At 44.9% G+C, this 18755-nt stretch overlaps 1 protein-coding gene across 4 annotated transcripts in view; it reads right to left on the minus strand.

Annotated features, from left to right (window-relative positions):
• Positions 1 to 18755, minus strand: part of CDH4 (cadherin 4) — a 1168269-nt gene that overhangs the window by 23129 nt on the left and 1126385 nt on the right. For 2 of the 4 annotated variants that reach the window (XM_087889045.1, XM_087889043.1), the window contains exons 12-13: positions 12102 to 12335; positions 10791 to 11024 (exon numbers count right to left, since the gene is read on the minus strand). In XM_087889045.1, coding sequence (XP_087745171.1) covers positions 10791 to 11024; positions 12102 to 12335 — 468 coding nt within the window. Of the gene's footprint in view, positions 1 to 10790; positions 11025 to 12056; positions 12336 to 18755 lie in introns of all 4 variants that reach the window. The other 2 variants (XM_087889044.1, XM_087889042.1) reach the window with 1 other exon arrangement.

Consider the following 18755-nt stretch of genomic DNA (forward strand, 5'->3'; position numbering starts at 1 on the left):
CCCATGGTTACGTGATTTGCATTTGGATGCTTTACAACTGACTCACATTTATGACGGTTGCAGTGTCCCAGGGTCATATGATCACTTTTTGCAACCTTCTGGCAAACAGCCGATGGGGAAAACAAGATTCACTTAACAACCGTGTTAGTAATTTAACAACTGCAGTGATTCACTTAACAAATATGGCAAGAAAAGTTGTAAAATGGGGCAAAAACTCACTTAGCATGTTTTGTCACTTAGCAACATACATTTTGGGTTGAATTGTGGTTGTAAGTTGAGGACTACGTGCATAGAAGCATAAATATATATATTTATATAAATAAATAAATATATTGCTATGAAATCCATCTTGCTCAGGGCTGAGTTTCAAAAATTTTAGCAAGGGGTTGCTGGGTGGCCGTGGCCATGGTGGGTGTGGCCTAGTTGGCCTCCTGCACCATGGTGTGTGTGTGTGTGTTTTTGCCCTGCCTGGGCTCTGGAGGTTTTGCTTGAGCCTCCGGGAGGGCAAAAACGGCCACCCCAGGCTCCGGAGGCCTTCTGGAGGCTGGAAACGGACCCATTTCCGGCCTTCCCAAACTTCCGGTAGGCCCATTTTTCGCCCTCCCTGAGCCTCTGCGCGCATTCTGCACTTACCTGCATCCATTACGGACCGCTTGGGGACTCCTGGGAGAGGAGGGGTGGGGTGAGCGGGGCCAGCCAGGAGTGGGATTTGGGGGTTCTCCGAAGTGCACAGAATGTTAGCTAGAGGTTCTCCCAAACCCCTGCAAACCCCCAGCAGCCCACCCTGATCTTGCTGACATACCAAACAGAAATTTCAGCACAATCTCCACACTGAAACTTTTCTGTAATTGCAATTTTGTCAGAGCAAAAACTTTGATCCCTTCCCTCCCCCAATATTGCCAAGCGCAAGAATGGAAAGAGACAATCCCTTGCCCAACTCCTGAACAGGCTCACTCTCAAAAAATCTGTGCAAATGAAGAAACGCGCTAGGACAAATTCTACCCCATCTATTTCCCTTTCCCACCCTCTGCAATTCCACCCCACAAAAACCCACCGATGGGAAGCCGCAAAGTTGCCAGGTGTCCACTATTTGAGCGGACAGTCCGCTTTTTTCACATTATATTCATTATTTTTTTCACAAAATAGTGGACATTTTTTTTATTCAAAAGCTTTATGATGAAATGGTACGTAATCTAAAGCTGTACAGTCTAAGAGAATAAGGATAGGAGAATCGCGTTTTGTCTTTTTTTTCATAAGTTAGAATGAGACAAAGATCGAATATCTATTGAACTCGATTCTCCGAAAAAATTAATGAGATTAAAATAAAAATATATTATAAAATTATGTACAGTTCACATTTTTAAAATGTATTGTAGCTTGTGTCGACTGACCTAAAATGGCGTCGAGTAATGAGAGTGACAGCGGCGAGATTTCGAATTCTTTAAAACGAAAAAGAGGAATGTGCAAATACACCAAAAACTGGGAAGCTACTTTTGCATGGATTACCAACAATGAAAACGACAGAACAAATACGACGGCCTACTGTAAATTGTTTGTAAGAAAATATATAATTTAATTGTAAATTTTTATTTATTTTTTTATTACTTAACACCCCCCCCCCCCCGCTTGTCCACTATTTTTTGGAAGCAGACCTGGCAACCCTACAAGAGAAGCATCCAGTTACTGCTTCTATATGTCACTTCCCTCTTCTTTTTAGTCTAGCTGTATACATTGATTTGAAGATTGATTTGCATTTGCTTAAAGCCTGCCATTTTTTTTAAAAAAAACACCCAGGGACAAATAAAAGAGGACTCACCTATGAAGACAAACATCAATGTGCCTTCTGTGGGCGTGGCTTGGTGGGAGTGGTGTGGCTTGGTGGGTATGGCAGGGGAAGGATACTGCAAAATTCCCATTCCCTCCCTACTCCTGGGAGAAGATATTGCAAAATCTCCATTCTCACCCCACTCTGGGGCCAGCCAGAGGTGGTATTTGCTGGTTCTCTGAACTACTCAAAATTTCCGCTACCGGTTCTCTGAACTGCTTAAAATTTCCATTACCGGTTCTCCAGAACCTGTTAGAACCTGCTGGATTTCACCCCTGCTCTTAACTACTTATCATAACTAGTGAAATATTTCTCTTTTCTTTTTGTGGTTCACCAGAAGCAAGTTCTCTCTCTTTTAAGGCAGGGGTGTTTTTTTTTTTTGGTCTGGTCACCCTTTGTAGAAAAATTGTCCTATTAACACCTTTACAGCTCTCTCTTGAAAAAGAGGCTTTCAGATGTCAATAGCAGATGTAGTTCAATCCTTTTTATCTGCTCTTAAGAAAAGAGAGCTCCATTGTTGCTTTAAGGCCTGTTTTCCTTTCTGAAGGCAATTTTTGTGAAATCGATTGCCTTCTCCCCATTATTATATTTTTCTTTAGTCTATTGCTTTTAAAAAAAAGCTCTTGGCTTTTTCCCCCCAGATGAGATTGCAAGCCAGGGTTGCAGGAGACACGGATCCATGGGCAGTAACACCCTGTAGATGGAGGCCAACGACCATCACTGGAGGGCTGTTCTCCGAATACTCTGCAGCCCTTTGAAATGTTTTTTAACTTTTGTATTCATGTGTTTTATTTTGTGCCTGTTCACCGCCCTGAGTCCTTTGGGAGTAGGGTGGTATACAAATTTAATAAAATGAATGAAAATGAAAATGAATGAAATGAAATCAGGAACTGAACAAATATGTAATTTGCAGGTATGATTGGAGAAAAATCTCTGAATTATCCAGACTTTTCCAATCAAATTGGAAGAGCTTGCTTAAACCATTTAACCAAGTTAAATGTCTCTGAATGAGAGTTTTCTTTTGTAGGAAGTTAGCACTCACCCCTCTCTTAGGAAAATGAGATATTTTAGGAAATATTAAAAGGGCAGAATATTTTCCCTAAAAGGGAGGCAGAAACTCAGCCTCCCCCCCACCCTTTGTCAATGGGCCATGAAAGCCTGGGCCTGTCTATTCAACATAAGAAAGATCTACCTCCTTCAGGCAGAGCCATAGTAGGAATTGCCCAAAGCCCTTTCATTATGTCATCACCCAGCAAGGCTCAACCAAGCTTGGGACTCAAAACACAACCTACAAAGTTACCCCTGCATGGCCCCATGGGAGTCTGACAACCAATCAGAATACAAGCTCAAATTCAAAGCCCAACAGAGGGTATAAATCTCTCTCTCTCTCTCTCTCTTACCCATGGGCCTTTTTGCCCAGGACCTCAAACCATGTGGTCCTGTCCACCATTAAACCATCTTTTCAAGCAACCTCCATGTTTCCAGTGTCTTTCTCCCCACTTGGAACTGAACCCAAGTGGACATTTCTTCCAACATTTACTCTTTCTTTCTTTCTTTCTTTCTTTCTTTCTTTCTTTCTTTCTTTCTTTCTTTCTTTCTTTCTTTCTTTCTTTCTTTCTCTTTCTCTCTTTTTCTTTTTCTTTCTCTCTTTTTCTTTCTTTCTCTTTCTTTCTTTCTTTCTTTCCTCTCTCCCTCCCTCTCTCTTTCTTTCTCTTTCTTTTTCTCTTTTTCTCTTTTTCTTTCTTTCTCTTTTTCTTTTCTTTCTCTTTCTCTTTTTCTTTCTTTTTCTTTCTTTCTCTTTCTCTTTCTTTCTTTCCTCTCTCCCTCCCTCCCTCTCTCTCTCGCTTTCTTTCTTTCTTTCCTTTTTTTTCTTTTTACAAATAACTCAAGGCAGCAAAGAAATCTAACACACCTTCTGCCTCCTATTTTCCCCACAACAACAACAACAACTGATCAATAGGGCTCCAAAACTGGCATTAACATGTTGAGATTCAAACTGGTTTCCCATTTTATGATGGAATCCACAGACGGTGCTCAATTATAACCATTTGTTTAGTGATTTGTCTGAAGTTACGAGGGCACTGTAGAAAGTGACTTGTAAGCATTTTTAACAAACCACTTGGGGTAGTGAACAAGGACACTGGACTAGAAAGCAGGGAAGTGTGAGTCCTTGTCCTGCTTTAGGCATAAAGCCAGCTGGGTGTCCTTGGGCCAGTCACTTTATCTCAACCTTAGGAAGGAGGCAATGGCAAACATCTGAAAAACAGCACCAAGAAAACTGCAGGGACTAGTCCACACAGTTGCCATGAGTCAAGATTAATTCAAAGGCATGCACACGCACACACAAACCACATTAATTATATGTCCCAATCACCCATTTTTCTCCGCCCAGTAAAAATAATTGATGGAACAAGCCCCCAAATTAAATGAGTACATGGAAGAAAGATTTCTATTTACCATTCCATTTTCACCGATATAAAACCAGGGTGATTGCCGAGCATTAAAAAAGCCAATTAGAGCAATGAATTTTTAAAAACACACATTTATAATAAAAATCCATAATTTAGAACAGGATAATGGATTTGAAGATAGGAAGAAGATTCTCCTAAATCAAACGCCTTTCATCTGCATTTAATTTTCAGTCAACAGAATATGCTCAAATGTTTAAATCATATTTTAGGCTTTGAGTTATGTGAAGGCAGAAAAAAAGGAAAACTGGATTTTATGCTTTATTGCCTTCTGTTTCTTCCAGTGTGAAATTTTACTACGCAAACTACTAACAATTGGCATTAGAAAGCTTTATTATGATCAACCAATTTAGAAAATCCAAGGTATATTTATTGCTCATTACCATCAGGTTACAATTAAATTAGCATGTGTATATTAAAGATTACCCAGGAAATAGGATGACTTATTTTTCAAGTGTAAATATAGAGGTTACTTGTACTGAAGAATTTGAAGGTTTTTTTCTTTTTTTAAAAAAATTGAATTGAATTGAACTTTATTTGGCCAAGTGGGATTAGACACACAAAGAATTTGTCTCCAGTTCAGAGGCTCTCAGTGTACATACAAAGCTACAGAACCATCCCCATCAGTAGTGTGAATGAGTATGGAGCCTTCTTGGCTGCAGGACGTTTGCAGCCCATTTGCACTACTCAGGTGACTCTGAGGACACAGATAAACCTCCAAGTGGCCTCAACGACTCTCTAAAAAATGCAAATGATCAGCTGTCTGCAAGCAATATAAATCTTTCCATTCCCCACCATCCAGTCGGAGCTGAAGAAGCTTCTTGGATGAGAAACAAAACGTCCTCAAAGAAAAACAAGAAAGTCCAGTTGCCTCTTGAAAAATCATCTTTGGGACAATTATCACCTGGATGACTGAGAATTTCCATAGACATCAAGGGGAGAAGCATGCCAATAACGCAGTGAGAAAGAGGGAGGAAATAACAAAAAGTGATATTTTGGATGGTTTCACCTCTGTGGTTTATCAACATGTAGATCAGTCCTTAAAAGGATTGAGGGAAGTGACAGTTATTTACCCTGTTTCCCCGAAAATAAGACCCAACTGGAAAATAAGGGCTAGCATGATTTTTTATTTATTTTTATTTATTTATTTGATTTGATTTGTATACCGCCCTACTCCCGAAGGACTCAGGGCGGTGAACAGCCAACAATAAAATACATAAATACACAAAATTTAAAAACCCGATAAAATCAAATTAAACTTTTTGGCCCAGACAAATTAAAATACCCCAATAATTTAAAAACAGATTAAAATTTACATATTTTAAAAAGGGAAGAGATCAGGCCAAGCCCGCTTGATGGAATAAAAAGGTCTTCACAGCACGGCGGAAGGAGCGCAGATCCGGGATCCTCTGTATCTCCGGGGGGAGCTCATTCCAGATGGTAGGTGCCCCCACAGAGAAGGCTCTCCCCCTAGGGGCCGCCAGTCAACACTGTTTGGCTGATGGCACCCGGAGGAGTCCCTCTCTATGAGAGCGTACTGGCCGGTGGGAGGCTATTGGTGGTAGTAGGCGGTCCCGTAAATAACCAGGCCCTAAGCCATGGAGCGCTTTAAAGGTGGTAACCAGAACCTTGAAGCGCACCCGGAAGACCACCGGGAGCCAGTGCAGCTCGCGCAGGAGAGGTGTTACATGGGAGCGCCATGTCGCTCCCATTACCACCCGCGCGGCCGCACTCTGCGCCAGTTGGAGCCTCCAGGTGCTCCTCAAGGGGAGCCCCATGTAGAGAGCATTACAATAGTCCAGGCGGGAGGTGACGAGGGCATGAGTGATCGTGCGTAACGAGTCCCGATCCAGAAAGGGACGCAACTGGCGAATCAGGCGGACCTGATAAAAAATCCTCCCGGTCACGGCCGTCAAGTGCTCTTCTAAAGACAGCCGTGAATCCAGGAGGACGCCCAAGTTGCGAGCCCTCTCCGTGGAGGCCAATGATTCGCCCCCAATAGTCAGTGATGGCGTCAACTGGCTATATCGGGACGTCGGAAACCACAGCCACTTGGTCTTGGATGGGTTGAGCCTGAGCCTGTTCCTCCCCATCCAGATCCGTACGGCCTCCAGGCACCGGGACATCACTTCAAGGGCATCGTTGGGGTGATCCGGGGTGGAGATGTACAGCTGGGTGTCATCAGCGTACTGATGGTACTCCACCCCGAAACCACGGATGATCTCGCCCAGCGGCTTCACATAAATGTTGAACAGGAGAGGTGAGAGGACCGACCCTTGCGGCACCCCACATATGAGGGGCCTCGGGGTCGACCTCTGTCCCCCTGCCAACACGGACTGCGACCGGTCAGAGAGAAAGGAGGAGAACCACCGCAACACAGTGCCTCCCACCCCTAACTCTTCCAACCGGTGCAGCATGATACCATGGTCGATGGTATCAAAAGCCGCTGAGAGATCTAACAGGACCAGGACAGAGGAGCACCCCCTGTCCCGAGCCCTCCAGAGATCATCAACCAACGCGACCAATGCCGTTTCCGTGCTGTACCCGGGCATGAAGCCCGACTGGAACGGATCCAGATACATCGTTTCATCCAGGTGCTGGGGAAGCTGTTGCGCAACCACACTCTCAACAACCTTTGCCACAAAACGAAGGTTGGAGACCGGACGATAATTTACCAACATTGCCGGGTCCAGGGAAGGCTTCTTGAGGAGAGGCCTCACCACCGCCTCTTTCAAGGCGGCAGGAAAGACACCCTCACCCAGCGAAGCATTTATAATCCCCTGGAACCAGCCTCGTGTCACCTCCCGAGAAGCCAGCACTAACCAGGAGGGACACAGGTCCAATAAACAAGTGGTCGCGTTCAGTCTACCCAGAATCCTGTCCACGTCCTCAGGGGTCACAGGATCAAACTCATCCCAGATAACATTCTCAAGACCTGCCCCAGTCCCTCCCCCTGAGACTATCCAGTCGGAGTCCAGATCTTCCTGAATCTGAGCGATTTTGTCATACAGATATTGGACAAAATCCTCGGCTCTACCCTCCAAGGGGTCCTCCCGCGTTTCCTGGTGGAGCAGGGAGCGGGTCACCCTAAACAGGGCGGCCGGGCGATTATCTGATGACGCAATAAGAGCAGCAAAATAGCTACATTTCGCTGCTTTTATCGCCACTAGGTAATTCCTAATATGAGCTCTTACCAGTGTCCGGTCAGATTCAGAAAGACTGGCCCTCCAACTACTCTCTAGGCGTCTTTTCCGGCGCTTCAACTCCCTCAGCTCCTCAGTGAACCAAGGAGCTAAATGAGATCGGCGCCGGGTCAGAGGCCGCAAAGGCACGACCCGATCCAGAGCTCCAGCGGCCGCCCTATCCCAGGCGGCCACTAGGTCTCCAGTCGAGGCGTGTGCCAGAGCCTCAGGGAATGGCCCAAGCTCCATCTGGAACCTATCCGGTTCCATCAGGCGCCTGGGGCGGAACCATCTTACTGGCTCCGCCTCCCTGCGGCGGGGTGTAGCGGTTCGAAGGTCGAGACGAAGGAGAGAGTGATCAGACCATGACAAGGGCTCGGTGACTATATCCCCTATCTCGAGATCACTCAACCACTGTCCAGAGACAAAAACCAGATCCAGCGTGTTTCCCCCTGTGTGGGTAGGGCCATGAATTAACTGGGTCAGGTCCATGGCTGTCATGGAAGCCATGAACTCCCGAGCCACCTCAGATGCCTCACCAACGGACGGCAAGTTGAAATCCCCCATGACCATAAGCCTAGGGGTCTCAACCGCCACTGTGGCGATGACACTGAGTAGCTCGGGCAGGGCTGCTGCCACATGGCAGGGAGCCAGGTATGTGATCAGCAAACCCATCTGAACCCCGTGGCCCCATTTCACAAGGAGGGATTCACAGCCGGCCGTCTGAGGAACAGTGGCCTCCCTCGGTCTCAGACCTTCATTAATAATAACCGCTACCCCCCCGCCCCTACCCTGCAACCTCGGCTGATGGAATGCGCGGAAACCTGGTGGGCACATTTCAACAAGAGGGACCCCCCCCTCTTGGCCCAACCAGGTTTCCGTAATACCTGCCAGGTCCGCTCCCCCCTCCTGAACAAGATCACAAATGAGGGGGGCTTTATTTACTACAGACCTGGCATTGCATAACATCAGACGGAGGCCAGGGCCCTGAGGATCTGCGCCACCTGGAAAACGAGTGGAGCTTTGGGGGCCGGAGCGCGCCACCGCTCGAAGACAGCGGGCGCGCGCTCCCCTAACATGATATGACCCCCCTGCTCCCGCCATATCTACCCCTCCCACCCACGGTACTGATGGTAAAAACCTTATCTGGATGAACTTTATCCCCCCTCTTGACCCCGGGCCCCCCACCCCCCATGCCGTGCTCCACAGCCTTACCTGGCCCTCCCCTTAGTGGGTTATCCCCCATACCCACGGCCTTACTTCTGATCCAACCCTCCCCCCCCGGAACCCCTTAAGACATTTGCTAAAACTTTATCTAAAAAACCCCTCAACCCCCTCCTCGTGACATGCCACCTCTCTGGGTTCCAAAGCCCTTCATCGAGGTAGGCCTTCGATAACATGGAAGGCCAGGCTTGCGAGAGGGGGGAGTCTCGCAAGGCAGGATGCTTGTAATATAAGCCGTACCCCAAAAATAAGCCCCAGTTAAGATCGTCAGCAGACGGAGGTGTTTAGTATAGTATTTCTCCCTAAATAAGACCTAACCAGAAAATTAGCCATAATGTGTCTTTTGGAGCAAAAATTAATATAAGACCCGGTCTTAATTTGGAGGAAACACAGGTAATTATTTTCTCCTGGGAATCACACTGGCATTTTATTCTCACAACGCCAAAGTCAAGCAGGTTCCATGAATGATGGTGGACTTGAACTGGGTCTCCCCAGATATGATCCAAAATTTTTATTTAATAGCATTTTAGATTCATCATAGATGCCGTGCATTCAGATTTTGAGAATACTATGTAACTGCTGAGCTGTTCAGCACCATCGTGACACAATCAGGGAATTTGAGCCATTTGAAGGCTGTTTCCTAGTGCACGGGTGGGCTGCTGGGGGTTCGTAGGGGTTCAACCTCTAGCTAAGATTATGTGCAGTTCAGAGAACCCCCAAATCCCACTCCTGGCTGGCCCCACCCACCCTGTCCCGCCCCTCCCCTCCCAGGACTCCCCATAGGGCCCGTTTTAGATGCAGGTAAGTGCAGGGCATGCATGGAGGCTCGAGGAGGGAGAAAAACGGGCCTACTGGAAATTCAGGAAGACTGGAAACGGGCCCATTTCTGGCCTCCAGAGGGCCTCCAGAGCCTGGCGAGGCTGTTTTCACCCTCCCAGAGGCTTGAGGAAAGCCTCCGGAGCCCGGGGGGGGGCAAAAACACCCACCCTGCCATGGTGCAGGAGGGTGAGTAGGCCACACTCATCATGGCCACGCCCACCCAGCAACTGGGCAGAGAACCCCTTGCTAAAATTTTTGAAGCCCACCCCCTGAGCTACCCCCAGGAATACAACTAATCCCGGACCTCCGTACTTTCCGTCGAGCTTTGAAGACCTTCCTATTTCAGAAAGCCGGGCTGGCTTAAAATTTTAATGGGTTATTTTATGGGCAAAGGGTTTTAAATTTTTGGGAAGCCAATTTGATTTAATTCTGTTTTAATTCATCTTAATTTTTATATTGTATGTATTTTAATCTTGGCTGTTCACCGCCCTGAGTCCTTCGGGAGAAGGGCGGTATACAAATTTAATAAACCTAACCTAACCTCTCCTAGTGTATATGTTTTGGTTTGATTTTTTTAAAAAAATTGGCCCTCAATATTTTACTTCTATAAGTGCCATGAAATGTGGGTGTTGATTTTCACAAATTCTGACTTAAAAACCAATTTTTAAACCACTAGGGAGCAGCTGTACTTTCATGACTATGAAACTGATTCCCTTTTACTGTGATTTTATTGAATTACTGAACTTTGACGGTCTGGTTTAGTGATTAAGGCACCAGACTAGAAACTAGGAAACTGTGAGTTCTAGTTCCATCTTAGTCATAAAAGTTGGCTGGGTGACCTTGGGCCAATCACCAGGAGACTGTGAGGTCTAGTCCCACCTTAGGCATGAAAGTCAGTTGAGTGACGTTGGGCCAATCAGCAGGAGATTGAGTTGTTGTCCCGCTTTAGGCATGAAAGCCTACTGGGTGACTTTGCGCCCAGACTAGGAGACTGTGAGTTCTAGTCCTACTTTAGGTATGAAAGTCACCTGAGTGACTTTGGGCCCAGTCACTCTCTCTCTGCATCAACCCAATTCACAAGGTTGTTGTGGGGAACATAGGAGGAGGAAAGAGTATTATGTATGTTCACTGCCTTGAGTTACTTATGAAGCGATGAGGGCAGAATAAAAAAATTGAATTCAATGAATAAATAAATAAATAAAAATGCTGTATGCATGTATAAAGACCCTTGGCTTCAGACCATAGGCATTCATGGCCTGGTGCAACACTTACTTAGTAAAATGATGATACATATCAAGATGGCAATAATGGCTCCGGTGCCCAGCCCAGCTGCAGCGACAGCTCCTATAGTGGTACAATCTCCATTCTCGTCACATGGACACACCTTGACCTTAATGATGGACATGTTAAACAGAGGAGGGTTGCCGGAATCCGTTACAATGATTGGAACATCATATACACCGGCTTCCAAATACATTATTCGCAAGCCGAGTTGAGCATAATCACCTGTGGGGAACAAAATGGAGGAAGCCATGAAGAACAAGCCCCTGTGGAAAAATCTACTTTTTCTGAATATCTACTGATCTGGAGAATCTACTCCTTATGAGTTACTCCCCCCCCCCCTCAAATACAGGCAGTCCTTGATTTACAATCATTTGTTCAGCGGCTGTTTGAAGTTACAACAGGACTGAAAAAAAGCAACTTGTGGCCGTTTTCCCCCCTTTGACCATTGCAATATCCCCATGGTCATGTGATCAAAATTCAGCTGCTTGGCAACTGGTATGTATTTATGATGGTTGCAGTGTCCCAGGGTCACGTGATCACCTTTTGCGACCTTCCAATGAGCAAAGTCAACGGGAGAAGATTCCCTTAATGCAGATTCACGTGACAACCCTGTTGCTAGCTTAGCAACGGCAGTGATTCACTTAACCACCGTAGAAAGGCAGGTCGCAAAATGGGGCAAAACACCACTCATCAACTGCCTTGCTTCATGACAGAAGTTTTGGGCTCAGTTATGGTCGTAAGACGAGGATTACCTGTAGGCCCATGTGTCACCTAGTCCTAGGCTGAACTCTGGGCAGGCTCTGATAAGCCATAAAGAGGGTAATTATGATCATTTCGACAGCTCCCCAAATAGTCACCTTCCTATTTCCCAAGCATGAAAGCTGCCTCTATGGTAAATTAGAAAAGGAGGGTGACTTTTAAGCAATTATGGGCAGAGGTTGATCATTGATCCTGATTGTGGCTTATGACAATAAAAATGGAACATAAGGAAGGCCGATAATAGCTTTTCCTCCTGGGCAATTTACAAATGATTTATCCCAACTTTCTCGTGATAGTCCTCTGTAATTACAAGCTGCATTAAGGCAGGGAAGCCAACAACCAACAATTCAGCTTAAAGCCCAATCCAGGCAATTTCTCATGAACTCTCTTGCTTAGAAATGTCATCCTGAACGTGGCTCCCTTTAAAAAAAAAAAGAAAAAAAATAACACCGGCACAAAAGACGGCACAAAATGTTTTAAAGTCTGAAGGCCCACCGTGCCAAGCTACGAACAACGCCAGGTGTTGCCCGCTCGGTTTACCATTTAGCCGCGTAATGGTCCAGTTCTTCCTAATGGCAGATGGCACGCTCGGCAGCTCAAAGACGAAGGGGCCGACATTTGGATCGATGTCAGCATCCGCGGCTGTGATGTTGATGACATTCAGATTTGGCCTCTCACATATCTGGGCCTCCTTTGGCTGAAGGTCAGGGGCATTATCGTTGATGTCAATTAGGTAGATCTGGAGTGTGCCCGTGCCACTGGCTGGAGGGATACCTAGACAGGGAGAAAGGACCATGTGAATGAAGAACACAAAGAGTTGCAGGCGGAGAGCTTGCTCAGATCCTTCCATGCCATCTTATAAAGCCACTGCACTGTGGAAAAGACAGAATAGAATAGAATAGAATAGAATAGAATAGAATAGAATAGAATAGAATAGAATAGAACAGAACAGAATTTTTTTGGCCAAGTGTGATTGAACACACAAGGAATTTATCTTTGGTGCATATGCTCTCAGTGTACATAAAAGAAAAGATATGTTCATCAAGAATCATCAAGAATATAGTTCATCAAGAATATAGCACAGTGGTCTACGCACCCTGTTATTAATACAGCTGCCTGCAATTTACTGCTGGTTCCAATCTCTCCAAGGCTCAAGGTTGACTCAGCCTTCCATCCTTTCTAAGGTAGGTGAAATGAGGACCCAGTTTGTGGGGGCAATAAGCTGACTTTGTATAAGTATACAAAAGTATGAAGGCTATTGCTTAACGCATTGTAAGCTGCCCTGAGTCTCCGGAGAAGGGCGGCATATAAATCAAATTAAAAAAAAAAGAATCATAAGGTACAACACTTAATGATAGGCATAGGGTACAAATAAGCAATCAGGAAACAATATCAATATAAATCGTAAGGATACCAGCAACAAGGTTACAGTCATACAGTCATACAGTCATAAGTGGGAGGAGATGGGTGATGGGGACGATGAGAAGATGAGAAGATTAATAGTAATGCAGACTTAGTGAATAGTTTGACAGTGTTGAGGGAATTATTTGTTTAGCAGGGTGATGGCATTTGTGAAAAAACTGTCCTTGTGTCTAGTTGTTCCAGTGTGCGATGCTCTGTAGCGTCGTTTTGAGGGTAGGAGTTGAAACAGTTTATGTCCAGGATGAGAGGGGTCTGTAAATATTTTCACAGCTCTCTTTTTGACTCGTGCAGTATACAGGTCCTCATTGGAAGGCAGGTTGGTAGCCATTGTTTTTTCTGCAGTTCTAATTATCCTCTGAAGTCTGTGTCTGTCTTGTTGGGTTGCAGAGCCAAATCAGACAGTTATAGAGGTGCAGAGACAGACTCAATAATTCCTCTGTAGAACTGGATCAGCAGCTCCTTGGGCAGTTTGAGCTTTCTGAGTTGGTGCAGAAAGAACATTCTCTGTTGTGCTTTTTTGATGACGTTTTTGATGTTAGCTGTCCATTTTAGATCTTGCGTTATGGTAGAATCTAGAAATTTGAAGGCTAATCACAACAATTATGGGGTTGAGATACCACCTCCATGAGGAAACGGTAGAGCAAGACACAGCCAGTTGGGTCTAGAGGAGAAGGCACCAGGCTAGAAAGCAGATCATGAATTCTGGTCCCACCTTAGGCACAAAACCAGCTGGTGACCTTAGGCCAGTCACTCTCTCTCAGCCCTAAGAAGTGGGCAATAACAAATTACTTCTTTTGGGAAGCCGGTGTGGTCTAGTGGTGAAGGCATCATGCTAGAAGCCAGGAAGATGTGAGTTCTAGTCTGGCCTTAGGCATGAAAGCCAGCTGGGTTACTTTGGCCCAATCACCAAGAGACTGTGAGTTCTAATCCCGCCTTAGACATGGAAGTCAGCTGGGTAACTTTGGGCCAATCACCAAGAGACTGTGAGTTCTAATCCCGCCTTAGACATGGAAGTCAACTGGGTGACTTTGGGCCAGTCCCTCTCTCTCAACTGAACTCACAAGGGCTGCTGTTATGGGGGAACTAGGAGGAGGTTTACTATGTACCTTGAGTTATTCATAAAAACAATAAAGGAAGGGATATAACTAAATAAAAAATGTTGAACTTCATTTTCACCTCCTATTTTCCAATCCAGATGGGAATGGACGAGACTCTATCTGTCCATCAATAGGGTAACTTTCCAGAAACTGAACAAACTGGATCAGGTTGGAATGAAGCTTACCCTGCACCCTGTGCTTCCAAGGGCACCCAAGGGTGCAAACACATACATATGTCAGACCTGGAAGCCATCTGTTACATCTGGGCTTTCAGCCTGCCACATATTCTTCTGTGGGAAAATAAGAGGGGGGATTGCATAGAGTATGGGTGTTATGTAATTAAAATAACATTCCTTTCTCAGAGAGTCAAGGACACATTGCCCTGGCACCTGGAGTTGGATGATTGGAGGTGTCTCCAGTTTGGATGGTGGATGGTTGGACCATGTGATGGACATGAGGGTGCTGGGCAGGGACTTGAACTTTCACTTGGGTGGGGAAAACCTGGAAATTTTCAGATTTCAGGGAGCCAAAATGGGGGATGTGGGGACTTCTGGAAGGGGAGGGGCGGGGAGGGGAGAGGTGGGGCCAGCCAACAATTTTACAACCGGTTCGACTGAAGTGGTGCGAACCGGTTGAATCCCACCACTGATCATTTCCCTCTAGTTAGGAGAAAGAGAGACCACATTGTCATTTTCCTTTCTTTGTGAACTGCAGAATGTTTTGTTTTGGATATTTTCACTGTTTCTTAAAACAGCTCAATTTTAGAACTCATGTTATGAACCCTTTCTTCAACCTTAAAAAAAAAAAAAAAAGCTTCCCGAATCTTGATGATTTCTTTCTTAACGTCTTTTTAAAAAGCTTTCTGACTTATGTCTCCTGTTTGTTTTTGCTGACTGAAGAATCTCTGAATCCCCGATGAACCTCGGTCTGTCCATTTCTTGTGGCTGTTATATTAGCCCTCCTAACCTCAGGTCTCATAAGTTTGTTTCAGCTTGCTGGCTTTTGAAATTTTCTCCAGTCTTTTTGCCTCAATCACGCTTTGGATTTGCTGCAAAGCAGAAAAATCCCACGGTTTTAATTGCATTTGCCCGAAGTTATCTGTAATGAGGATGTTTAGGTGAATGCTTGTCTTTCACAAAAGTCGAACGGAAATGAAAAACATTAAGATGAGTCCTCTAGAGTTATGCTTAGCTTGTCTTTCTAAATAACTACGCTGTGAGAAAGGGAACATGTAGCTGAACGTCTGTGGAGATGCTCATTCATTCAGGTTATCATTGTCCCAAAGGTGCTTTTTTCAAGAGGCAACTGGATTTTCTTTGTTTTTCCTTGAAGACGTTTTGCTTCTTATCCGAGGAGCTTCTTCAGTTCTGACTGAATGGTGGAGATCGGAAATCCTTCACAAATCCTTCCACTCCCCATCATCCAGTCATAACCGAAGAAGCTTCTTGGATGTGCCGAGGTGGCGCAGTGGTTAGAGTGCAGAACTGCAGCTACTTCAGCTGACTGCTAGTTCAGCAGATCAGCAGATCAAATCTTACCGGCTCAAGGTTGATTCAGCCTTCCATCCTTCCGAGGTGGGTAAAATGAGGACCCAGATTGTTGGGGGCAATATGCTAATGCTAATGCAACATGCTAATATGCAATATGCTATATGCTAACTTTGTAAACTGCTTAGAGAGGGCTGTAAAGCACTATGAAGTGGTATAGAAGTCTAACTAATAATAATAATAATGAGAAGCAAAAGGTTTTCAAGAAAAAAACAAAGTCCAGTTGCCTCTTGAAAAAGTACCTTTGGGACATTTGAGCTGGAAGTTGTTGTTGTTAGTTGCGAAGTCATGTCCGACCCATTGCGACCCCATGGACAACGTTCCTCCAGGCCTTCCTGTCCTCTACCATCCTCTGGAGTCCATTTAAGTTCACGCCGACTGCTTCAGTGACTCCATCCAGTCACCTCGTTCTCTGACGTCCCCTTCTTCTTTTGCCCTCAATCTTTTCCAGAATTAGGCTCTTCTCCAGTGAGTCCTTCCTTCTCATTAGGTGGCCAAAGTATTTGAGTTTCATCTTCAGGATCTGGCCTTCTAGTTTTCCTGCCTAACTAACACATTTTCTTCCAATACCAGTGTTAGGATATGGTTTGAGCCTAACAAGTTGTCCAGGCAATATATGTGTTCTGTGACTTTAATCTGAAAATGTATTATGTGACTTTAAAGTTTTACTGCTGATTCATTGTAATGCTGAGTCATGCTGTAATTAGTTGTGAACGTATTTAAGAAAAGTACTGTAACGTATTCAGTTGATGATAAGCTACCATAGTGTGTGGAGTTGCTATCCATTGTGCTATTATCGTTGGATGGATCTGCTACCATTGTGGTTTGTGAACCAGAGTGAGTTTGTTATTCTAACCAACTACTGTTTGTGTGGTAAGAAGATCTTTGTATTACTGGACTGATTTAACTGGCAAAGACTTGGATTGATTTAAAGACTATGAGATTGTTTTTTCACTATAAAGTAAACTTTTGATAAACCAGTTTGCACACCTCTTATTCATTGCTCTCAGCAACGTTTCTCTGTGCTCTACACTCTGCTGGTTGGTAACACAACAACAATATCCTTAACAACCAGAATGCCTTTTTATCAACCAAATTGGTGTAGGAGGGAGTTCTTTTCATCTTCTACACTCATAATGTTGAAGGTGGGGCATTGAGGGAGATTGGCAGGGAGAAAGGAGACAATAAATATTGCAAACAATTAAAGTTCTTCCCTTCAATAATAAAGCTCTAGGTTGGGTCCCACATGCATCGGTTTAATTCCAAGCATGAGTAACAAAGAGGTTTCCTAAATGTAATTTTCGATCCTTCTGGACTAATTCTTAGTAAAGAAGGAAAAGAAAAGAATAGGGTCAGATGAGAGCTAAACTTATGAAAAAAATATTGCAAGCTTTTGGTGCTAACAGGGACAAAGTCCAACCATGGAATCAAGAATCTGATGCTGTTAGGATTCCTTTAAATGATGTTACAAGTTAGTCCTCTCTGTACGTATGGGTGGTATTTCCAGAGGTGGGATTCAAAAATTTTAGCAACCGGTTCTCTGCCCGGTTGCTGGGTGGGTGTGACCATGGTGGGCATGGCCTACATGGCCGCCTGCACCATGGCAGGGGAGAGGGTTTTTCACCCTCCCCAAACTCTGGAGATTTTCCCCGAGCCTCCAGGTGGGCGAAAATGGCCTCCCCTGGGCTCCAGAGGCCCTCCAGAGGCCGGAAATGGGTCCGTTTCTGAATTTCTGGAACTTCTGGGAGGCCTGTTTTTTGCCCTCCCCAGGCTCTGGAGGCTTTCTTTGAGCCTCCAGGAGGGCAAAAACAGCTTCCCCCATGCTGTGGAGGCCAGAAAAGGGCCCATTTCCAGATTTCCAGAACTTCCAGGAGGCCCATTTTTCACCCTCCCAGAGCCTCCGTGCAGGGGCTGCACTTACCTGGCATCCAAGATGGGCTGCGTGGAGACTCTTGGGAGGGGCTGGGTGGGGTGGGAGGGGCCAGCCAGTCGTTGCAATTACTGGTTCGGCGAACCAGATGTAAAATTAGCATCCAGTTCACCTGAACTGGTCTGAACCGGCTGAATCCCACCCCTGTTATTTCCCAATCAGCAGCAAGACCTCTTGATGGAAATAGTTTTCTTCTGAATGGCAATTCAGCCTAAATAAAAGGGTACACTACTGGCAGGTAAGATGCTCTTTTTAAAATCAAGGCTTCCTTCCTCTTGGAGGTTAGAAATTCAAGGAGTTCATGGTAGTCAGCTTGAGAAGCTCTTAGAGAAGAAGTCTCCAAGGTGAGGCCCCAAGGCTTCCACATCCAGAAATGCCATCAAACCACACAGGTTAACATGAAACTAGCAAATCATGAGGAGCATATACACTTATTCAGATCCAATTTGGGGGGGGGTCTTTCTCAACATACCATTGAAGCCAATTGCAGGTTGGACTGAAAAAAATAGCACAACTATAGGAGAAGAGCAGGCAGAGTTGGGAGGCAGAGTTAAACATGTCATCAGCTTAGAATCCTTATGTTGTCACAAATGATCCTGGTCCAGCTCTCCCCTTTGAATTCCATTGACCCTTATCTGGCGCTGATTCAGAAATGAGCTTAATCTGACTAGATTATTGTGTATAGGCTTAAACAGTAAATCTTTCTGAACTGCAACTTAATGTATGGTCCTGATCCTTTGCGCCTGACACAACCATCCTTTAGTGGCTTTGCCTAAATCTGGAGGGCCACATTCCTTCAGGAATAATTTGTTTTATTTCTTTACTCATTAAATTTACATGCTGCCCATCTCACCCTCCAAAGTGACTCTCCTTAAGGCGATAATGCATGCCAGTGCTGACCAAAGTCAAAGCAAATTTTGGGAGGGAGGGGTTAGGAAGATGTTGAGGAGGGCTATCTATATTGGATTTTCTTTATTAATTTATACTGTTAAAATCCAACTGCTTTTAAAATATGGTATTTAATTTTAGGGCTTCTGAAACATTTCTCCGCTGTTCTGTTCTCTATTTCTAGTGTTTGTTTTATTATTGATTTTGTTAGTAACCAGAACTCCATAGAGGCCCAGTGGGATATAAATATTAGAGATAGATAGTAAGAGCCAATGCAATCTTAAATTTCATTAACAGGGGGATACAATCA

The sequence above is a fragment of the Pantherophis guttatus genome, chromosome 3 (genome assembly GCF_059756535.1).
Source record: "Pantherophis guttatus breed Tessera chromosome 3, ASM5975653v1, whole genome shotgun sequence".
Lineage (NCBI taxonomy): Eukaryota > Metazoa > Chordata > Lepidosauria > Squamata > Colubridae > Pantherophis > Pantherophis guttatus.